The sequence below is a fragment of the Trachymyrmex septentrionalis genome, unplaced genomic scaffold, assembly GCF_001594115.1.
Source record: "Trachymyrmex septentrionalis isolate Tsep2-gDNA-1 unplaced genomic scaffold, Tsep1.0 scaffold6, whole genome shotgun sequence".
NCBI classification, from domain to species: domain Eukaryota; kingdom Metazoa; phylum Arthropoda; class Insecta; order Hymenoptera; family Formicidae; genus Trachymyrmex; species Trachymyrmex septentrionalis.
Window position 1 is genome coordinate 3976197 of NW_017305778.1, and position 9940 is coordinate 3986136.

The 9940-nt window shown below is 46.1% G+C and overlaps 1 protein-coding gene across 3 annotated transcripts in view; it reads right to left on the reverse strand.

The window, feature by feature from the left end:
* Nucleotides 1-9940, reverse strand: part of LOC108752287 (probable JmjC domain-containing histone demethylation protein 2C) — a 331473-nt gene that overhangs the window by 126912 nt on the left and 194621 nt on the right. For all 3 annotated transcript variants that reach the window (XM_018493015.1, XM_018493016.1, XM_018493013.1), the window contains exon 8: nucleotides 2683-5056. In XM_018493015.1, coding sequence (XP_018348517.1) covers nucleotides 2683-5056 — 2374 coding nt within the window. The remainder of the gene's footprint in view (nucleotides 1-2682; nucleotides 5057-9940) is intronic.

A 9940-nucleotide genomic window follows, 5' to 3' on the forward strand; every position in this document is an offset into this window, starting at 1 on the left:
GTCGCCCTTTTCCGCCTGGGCTCTTGCGAGAAGAGCTTTAATATCTCAGTCATGTTCTCGGTTCACGGACTATTAATTATCCCTACCTAGATGCTCGCTGAACTCATCCCGTGGGTCAGGTCGCTGGATTTGTTGCGAGGATTAGCTTCAATGACACGTAAAAAGCACGTGAAAGAAAGAGAGAGAGAGAGAGAGAGAGAGAGAGACGATTTTTATTTATATCGATATAGCGTTAGCTATATCGATGAAACATTCAAAGAACGCGTATAATATAACGAGGTATAATAAGAAATTGATTTCGCTCTTTATAAAAGCAAAAACAATACTTCCGAGTTTCACGACTACGTCAAAATCAACGACCGTAGCTCTAAGGCCGGATATTTTCAGCTGATCTTTTCTTAAATGCCAAGATATCAATAGCTTCCAATTTATGCGACTTGCATTGTCGCAATAACAGTTTCGCACTTAAATAATTCGTAATCTAAAGTTCACCGGGGTTAGTTTCAAACATTCCAACTTTTACTCAGCCGTATTTACAGAACCTATTACACGTCGCCTCTTTCGATCGATGCATCGTTAAAGCGATACATAGCGACCATTGAGACAGACGTGGAGTCATGGCCGAGTCCACGTCTGTCTTGAACTATGTTTCCATTGTTATCGATAAGGAAAGTACATACAAGTTTTATTACTTTCAAGAATAACTTTCTAACCCGGCGAACTTTGACAATGAATAATTGAAAAACGGAACTTCGCGGGAAGGATTTGCCAATTATGATAATCGTACAAAGAGCACTCGTAATATTCTAGAAGAGAACGAACTTTCCCAGAAGAGAACTCGTATACGAATCTGCGATTCAATGCTACACGCACATTTAACTTTTGTAAAAATTATGTTAATGTGATCCTCTTAGCGTTATCACTTTCACCTGTTTTACTTGTTTAAAAACAAGCAGCCGGCTTTTCGATTACGTCAGAAATCAGGGGAGGCATATAACAGAAACGAACGATACCGAAAGTTTTAGCGGGCGGCCTTCGGTGAGGTCAAGCGAGGCACAGCGGCACACGGTTGGCAGGGTCATCGACACATGCCGATCAGTGGCGTCGGTGTTGGTAAATGTTCTACCGGTTTATATTTATACAAGCCGAAGAGCGACGGTTTCGGGTCACCGCCTCGTTGTCGGCATTGCCGCGCGAATGATGACTCGATTACTCAGGCCGAGCCTCGTCTCTATCGCGATAATCCGGCGGAAGTCGGAGGAACGGCTCGCAGCTGGCGCCCGGAAACGCACGTAGATACACGTCATGCGCGCGCGCGGCTGTGGATATGCACGCTCGAGCCTGTCCTGTCCACCTCTTTTCTTTTTTCTTTCTTTTTTCCTTTTTTTTTTCAGGCGCATCCGCCTGTCTGCCCTCCCCGCGTACGACGAGAAACGAGAATGGCGAGTATATGTATACGCTTGACGTAGTCACGCGAGAGCAGTCGGACAAAGAAAGTCCGACGGCTAGAATCAGCGAGAAAGCGTCGAATGCAGCTGCCACAACGGTCGGGCATTCGCTTCCCCGATGCCGGACGATAGTCTCGTTTCCTTCGAGGATCCTACTGGCCGGCTGAACGTTTTGTCGCGGGGAAACCAACAACACGCGAACAAGCAAATTACGTATCGGTATACCTGAAAACGCCTGCTTCTCGGAAATATTCGAGGGGGACTCGAAACAAAAGGTAAAACGCTTCTCGTAGCGTAGCGATTCGCGTTAATCGTGATGTCGGATCGAAATGTTATATTGGCACGTTTCAGATCATTTCTGTGTCGAGGTTATCGACGAGGCGAACTGAATCGAGCAAAAGAAAGATACGATAAATGTCACGGATTACGGTGGATAATTCATGTCGACGGGGAAAGCGAATCTGGGGTTTTAGATTATTGGCATAACGTAGTCATGACATCGTCACGCTGCTGTTCATTATAATGCGCGTACTCAAAATCGCTCGTGCATGTGGCAGCGCTATTAATAGCGCGCGTAGTCGAGCGGAAAAGTAGCCATGGCAAATAAACTTTTTATCGTCGTTATATATCGCGTTGCAGCCGTCAATTCACCGAGGTGATTATAGAAGATGTAATGCAACGTCAAATCTGTTAAAGCGCCGTTTATCGAGACGCGGATCTACTTTCGATCTGTAGAAATTTGCGCGGATACGTATCGATGCCTGTGCTCTCAAGCATTTTGATAAATGTACCGTTAGATTTTTATTTTTCGATGGAAAAACAGATTACGAACAATTGAGAGAAATTTGTTTCTGTAAAGTTGAACGCGTATCTATCATCTGATCTGAAAACTATTTGTTGATATTAAAACTTATTGATTTCTTTTTATACATTTCTCTTCTAGCTACCAATGTTCAGTTTTCCTTAGTGAGGTAATTAAATATTGTATTTTACTCATAAGAAATCCGTTTCATTACTTCTTTTTCACTATTCCTTATAATTTGAAGGAACACAATCTTACAGAAAAAGATCTCTGCCAATTCTTTGTGCAATTTCTTTTACCTTGCGAAACTTTATGAAGTTACACTTCATAAAAAACATTGATTACGAAAAGTTGCAACGTAGAAACGTAGATTAGAAATATTTCGTTTGAACGTGGAAGGATGATAAAAAAGAAAAAAAAAGCACGACTCACCGCAGCATTCTTTCGTGGCGCTCTCTTTCAAGCAGCTCCTCCGGACTGGATGGTTGTGGGCCTAAGAGCGTGTGGGAGAGCGGCGGGTAGGCGGTCCTGGACTGCCTCCAGAGCATCTCGGCAGCGTGGTGGCTCGGAGGAGCCGGACTGTGATAGCCGACCGGCGGCGCCGTGGCCGCGGCGTTAGCGCCGGCGTTGGGCGCGCCCTGGGACGGATGCGCCATCAATAGGGACGTGTGCTGGACGCTCTGCACGTGCCAGATCCTGGCCGGGGCAGCGGCGGCGGCAGCGACAGCGGTCGGGGCCAGCGGCGTCGAGGAGGACGTCGTCTCCTCGACGCTGAGCGCCGAGCTCCTGCTGCCGCTCCTCTCGTCGCCGGAACTGGCGCTCTTCAGCGAGCTTACCCCGCTGTCGGAGCCGCTGTCGCCGTAAGCAGCAACACCGGCGGCGCCGCTGCTGCCTCCCGACGACCGTATACCACCGACCGCCGTAGGCACACCGACGAGTACGCCCGTTCCAGGTATACCGGCCCCGGCCTCCACTTCCATGAGGCCGGCCTCATCGCCACCCCTCGATGTGTGAGACTGCTGTTGCACCTCGAGGAGGCTCGACGGGGTCAGGCGAGCGGTGGAATGGTGATGATGTTGATGCGGGCTGCTCGCTAGCTGATAATGATGATGTTGCGACGGTGGCTGTTGCTGCTGGTGCTGCTGCTGCTGCTGGTGCTGCTGCTGTTGCTGCTGCTGCTGCTGTTGCTGCTGCTGTTGCTGTTGCTGCTGGTGATGGTGATGGATCACCGGACTATTGGCGGAATAACGCTGCTGGTGATGCTGTTGATGATGATGATGATGGAACTGTTGTTGCTGATGATGCGGCTGGTGGTAAGATTGTATATGAGGATGATGATGGTGACCGGCGATCGGCGGTGGCGGCTTGTTCAGTCTCTCGGCAAGGATGATCGGGCTCTCGTTGTGCCGATTGCGCTCCTGCTCCCGCTGCTGTTCCAGGAGCAGGCTGCTCTGCCTGCCGGGGCCGCCGCCGCCGCTGCTACTAAACGGACTCAGCCTCTCCAGCACGGAGCCTGAGTCCTGACTGCTCGACTCCAGCAGCTCGACGACCGATTCGACGCTGGCCGCCCTAACGCCACTGACGCTACCCACGCTATCCTCCGTGCCTAACTCGGTGGTAGTCAGCTCTGTGCGTCGTGATCGCTGCGAGCTCACCTCTTCTTCACTGGCGTTTTCGTCGCGATCGTCTTCTGCCGCTGCCGCTGCCGCCGCCGCCGCCGCCGCCGCCGCCGCTACGTGATCTCTGGTTTCTTCCGCAAAACCTTTTGTCTTTGATCGAGTCGACTTCAGCACAGACGGACTGCCCTCGCGGATGGCATTCGTCTTATCGCTGACCAGCGGCGAATCGACGTGCAATCCATTCACGAGTAACTGCGGTGGGTGCTGCTGTTGCTGCTGCTGCTGCTGCTGCTGTCGTTGCTGTTCCTTATTCTCGCCGACCTTATCTGCGTCCCAATCGGTCGCACGAGCGTCCTTTCTTGATTCTGATTTGTTATCTGGTTGTCGCTGCTCCTCCTTGGAAGCCGGATCGCCTCCGGGATCGACTTTGTCCGGAGGTGGTGGCTCAGGTTCTCTATCCCTCTCCCTGGACTGGCTCTCCTCGTCCTCTTCAAGTTTACCGACCTCCCGTTCGGCCCCGTCGTGTTTTTCCGCCCCCGCTTCCTCCTCGACGTCGTCCTCGTCGTCGTCTTCCTCCTCGTCCTCTCCCTCCGCTTCCACCACCGTTCCTCTCGCGGCCCGATCCGCTGCAGCTTCCTCAGTGTTTTTGCTCTTACTACTCTCCGATCTGAGCTTTCTGCCGACGGGGCTTGTTCTTAGCCGCTTAGTCAGTGGATCGCAGCGTTCCGGGCTCCCTTCATCCTCTCCCTCGAGACGCTCTTCCTCCTCTTCCTCTTCCTCCTCCTCTTCTTCCGATCTGTTACCGAGGCGTTCGTCCTTGTCGGCTCTCGCTCCGGTACGATGATGATGCTCGACGGACTCTCCCTCTGCGCCTGTCTTGACTTCTTGGCCGCCTCCTGGCCTCGGTCTTCTTCGTGCCGGTCTCTGATGCTGTGCCGGCCCCTGCTCGGCGGTCGGGCTCTTTACCGCGGCGCCACGTCTTCGTAGTTTCGTAGCACTACCCGATGCACTGTTTGCTTCTTCCAACACCGGCCGCGCAACACGATTGCTTACCTTGCTGGACGGCGGACTTTTATTTTCGCGATCCTCTTGCTGCCGTGTGGATTCCGCCGAATCTTTTTCGTTTTTCTCGCGACTGGCACCTTCGCTCACGCGTCGGCGTCGATTGTTACGGGCATTGTTCTTCTCTGAAACAAGAAAGTTACCGATGGTAAATGTACGATGCATGAAATGCACATGCTGGAAAGTAAAATTGATACTGTAGCTAACTTGGAATCGAGTGCAGTTAATTTTAACGTTACAGTACCTATTTTCCGTATCTATATCGCAGGACTATATAATGTGTGCGGGAAAAGATAGCAAATCGTTAACTAGGTCTTGGAATTAAATAACTTTAGTATATGCTCCAATTTCATGATATTACGATATTACATAGTACTGTACGCGGAATATGTAATCATGTATTTTACTGTAAATTAGTACTTTATAGCACTGTGTATGATTTCATATTCAGCTGTATATAACTGAACGAGAAATGCCTTTTAATTTGAAGTTGTTTTTAAGAGACGGTAACGTTAAACCTTTCCCCCATAATGCAACAAACTCCTATAAAAACTCCTCTAAAGATCAATCAGAACATCAATTCAGAACCTCTTCATTCATAGTTCTCTTTTTGTTGATCTGCATTCCAGAATCTTTGGATGACACGCCGGTAAGTACACGTCTAATAATATCACGCGACGGAAACTGATTACATGTAAAGAACATCACAAGCTAGCAACCGAGTCGCACAGCCGTTAATTATTAAAATTATCGTCGTCGACGGTACGACGGTAGATTATCGCGCGCTCGATACGCTTGTATACGAAGGTTATCTCGATACCCTTGATCGGACTGCATAATTGTGGCGGGCGATCGATCGATCCCTACAGCTGTCCGGTACATCGACTGTTCACCGTCCGGAGAGATTATGGAGCTGATTTACCGAGGTAATCCCTTTGATGTGCACAGTCAGTGATTCGCATAACTCGGTAACCCTAGGACGCTATATAAAGCAACCTCCCTACCAACTCTCTTCTTCCACCCTCACTTGATATATTCGCACAGTTCAATATATTAATTATCATGTATTCTCTTCAGAAGGGAATATTGTTTATCTTTCAAATTTCAAGCGGAATTGCAAGTTACAAAGAAACTTTTGACACTGAACTGACGCAAGTCAGTCTTTGACACATTATTACTATCGTACAAATGGAAAAACGAACCGACGTGTGAAACTGAAAAAAAAAAAAGAGACGATGCTACAAACAACTTAAATATTTTTCTTCAAACATACGCGAAACAAAAAAAATTCTTACTCATAATAATTAATGATACTTCACGGATTATTTTCGAAGTCAAGTTAAGTACTACTTTGAATCTGATACTAAAGTATAAATCACGATAACAAATGTAATACCATTATCCTCTGCTCAATTGGCCGCTATCCAAACGCTGATAGCATCGGCGTAATAATGGCTATAATAACTGGGTATTAGCTAAAGGATTGTTATTGGTTCAATATTAAATCTTCTTAATTTATTAGACTAAATCGCTGCTCGTGCAATCGTACGTCGTTCCAATCGTAAGTGTTCCTCGACGACACGGCAGTACGTTATCAATCGCAGTTGTGAATTTTGTCTACTGACCTCGATAGAGAGAGAGAGAGAGACGTACTTTGTACGTGAATCAACAACGACGAATCACTTCAACCGAGGAATTGCGCGGTAGTAGGTACGTCGCACGTTCAACTGGGTTTCCGGTTCCCGTCGCGTTAGTGCGAGTTCAAGGGAGTTCAAGGGGGTCTTCGATTAACCCGGTAGGTGCATGGCCGTAGCATGGGAGCAATTTACAACAATGCACGTCATACACGTATACCCCATCCCGAGGAGGAGCGAGCGGATAGAAATTGCATGCCCTTCTCTTCGCGCGTATATACGTGCACGCTCGCGTGAAGGAGAAACTGGTTGGGAAAACGAACGGAGAGAGGGATGAACAGGTGAAGAGGAGGAGGCCACGCACAGGCATCCATACGCACAGGCATGTTACACCCACTGCGCGAGCCCGAGCAGATAGAAGGACAAAGGGGAGGGGGGGGAGGGGGAGGTAGGGAAGGAAGACACGGCGCGGCGGAGGGATTTATTACTCGGGATTTACTGTTATTACCCGGAGGGGGAGGACCTCTCCACAACGGGCAATAGCGATGCCTCCGGCGTGGGGTGTGTTTATCCGATATGTGCAGTTCGTGCACGCGCGCGCGCGCGCGCACACACACACATACTTGTATTGTGTGTACACGGAGATATATACGGATACGAGGCGCGTCGTTGGGACGAGCCGACATCCGTGCATCCCGTCTCCTAGCGATCTGCGGTTTGTCGTGCGTTCTACCGTTGCACGCATGCATTACGTTGCGCGTAATTGAACGGTGATCCTGTACTTTGTTTCGCACTGTGTCGTTACTCACACGCGTGACGTCGCTCGTACAGCCGTCACTTTCGGGCCGAGACGTGATTATCGGACGTCTATATCGAGATACGTGACGAGAAAATGGCTTTTCATTGTTGATAAGTGTTACGTAGCTGTCCAATGAGACCAAAGTCTCGTAATAAACTACAAAAGATGATAATAATAATTCATGCGAATGACATGGAAAAGAATGCATTACGTTGCGCGAAAGAATTGAGAACAATTTTCTAAATACGTTTTCTCCATGATTAGATAACTGATACTTTTGTTGTAAAAGCGTCTTTAATTAGCAAGTTATTTATTAAAAATATTATTTTCTCGGAAAAATGTCCTTTTCCAAGGAAATCTTTTTAATAATTCACTAGGATGAATGATGAAAAGTGGGATAACCTTGATAATATATGAAATTTTAATGGAAAAGTAAAAGGAGCCCTCCAAAAAGTTTGTGAATATCCTAATATTAATATTGAAAAAGGTCGAAGATTCCGTGGCTGGTGGCGAGTTCTTGTCAAAGTGAAAAGTACTTAAAAAAATATAGATCGGAGGATTTTATTCAGCCCAGGCGTGAATTTTTATTTATACGGTACTTTCATCTCTCGGCCAAAAGTCCGTTTTTATCTTTTTTTTTCTTTTCGTAATACAAATATTTACGTAATGGATCCGGATTTCATATTTAAGTATGATAACGTTCGAGAGAGCGGCAAAAAAGTTCATGTTATCTTATAATTCTCAGAGGATGCGATAACCAGGTTATTAACATGCAATTATCGCTTCGTAAAAACATTGCGAGATTGTATTATATGAGATGAATGATATTGTTTGCGTGTTCTTATGACAGATTAGATATTTATATCTAACGAGAAAAACACTTTAGTATCCGTAGTAAATGTGAAGTATAATATTAGTTATTGGACTGTTATCCCATAGCGCGTTGCTTACGTAAGGCCTGTACGTGCGGTTTATTTGCATGTAAATTCTTATCGTCGTGTGTGTACGGAGCATGACAAATTGCTTTCGTCCTCTGAAATAAGTACGATAAAATAAAGCGAGTACGCTACCACAAGTGATCACTGATAGAAAACCAAAAGATTTATAATAGTAACGGTCGTTAAGTGATTCCACCAATGTAAGGTGGTTAACTTTAATCTGATGAGTTGAACTTTAAGAATTAGAAAAAGATAAAGAGTAAATTGAACAGAGATTAAAGTTAATTTTTTCAAACCGAGTTAAAACCGAGCTAGGAGAACCGTAGGACGAAATGAATAAAAATAAAAAATTAAACAAATAATTTTACATTTAATCAAATTCCTTCCAAGATATTCTGTTATTTTACGATTCGATATGATAATCATTTTATATCTAAATACTCATCATTAAGAAATCGCATCAATCCGCACATCGATTATTTTTTTTGCAAGACAATCTCGAATCTCCACGAACGAAAATTCTTTTCACGACCTTGCATCTCGCTTGGCAGCGCGGAAAGCGGAGAGAGCTTTAAAAGCGCATGACCCTTCAAAAGGGGCTAGGTCGTGAAAAACAATTCCTACGCCAACGCTCTTTGTCACGAGGGGGCAACGGTGCATCCCCACAGTTTGAGATATCGTCGGCTTGCCCCGGAGTTGCAGGGGTGCGGGGAATTAGATATGCTTGGGCGGTCTCGCCAGGCATTTAAACCCTTTGTCAAAATCAACGCTCCATGCAGACAAGCGGGCAAGCAGGTAGCCCTTCAAACTCTCTCCCTCCCTGTCTCTCCCTGTGGCTAACAAAACATCACCCTCCTACCTCCGACTCTACCGCCCGTTCCCTCATACGTCTACTATCGACCGCGTCATGCTGAATCCGCATTCTGCACGCGCCATTAGTTTCAACGCGAGTATCAGTCACTGCCATCCGCTCGCTCTATTACTTCTCTTAAAACTTTACATACAAAAGTTCGAGAGAGCGAGAGAGAGAGAGAGAGAGAGAGAGAGAGAGAGAGAGAGAGAGAGAAAGAAAAAGAGAGAAAAGTATGCTACGTGGAAATTGAGAGAGTCAGATTAACGATTAATAATTTCAAGTAATTGTCATTATGTATATTGTACACACAGTTTCGTTTGCAAAAATTAAATTTTAGAAATATAAATGCCAACGTCCTATTCGTTTAATTTTGAATTTGCTCTAACGTTGGATAAAGCACGCGGGAAACCTAGAACACCGTGCACTATTCAAACACACTTGGAAACATTTGTGATCCTAGAGACAGTTAATAAAAACAGAGCGTGTACTCGCGCTGCAGTATCTATCAATTAAGTATTTAATTCGATAAGTTCCATTCGATCCATTATTCATTTGCTTTTTTATTCGTAATACGTTCTCACTGAGTTGGTTCATTTGAATTTATTCACTAACGATTCGTCAAATTTCCTACACGGTACTCGGATCTCGGATGTTAAGCGCGCTTAACGTTCCGTGTCTCATTCAAGCAATAACGCGCACGAGTTTTATATGAATAATAGATTTGGAATTAGATAGTTGCATTAAGCACTAAATGCGCAGCATAAATAAACGATAATAAATATACG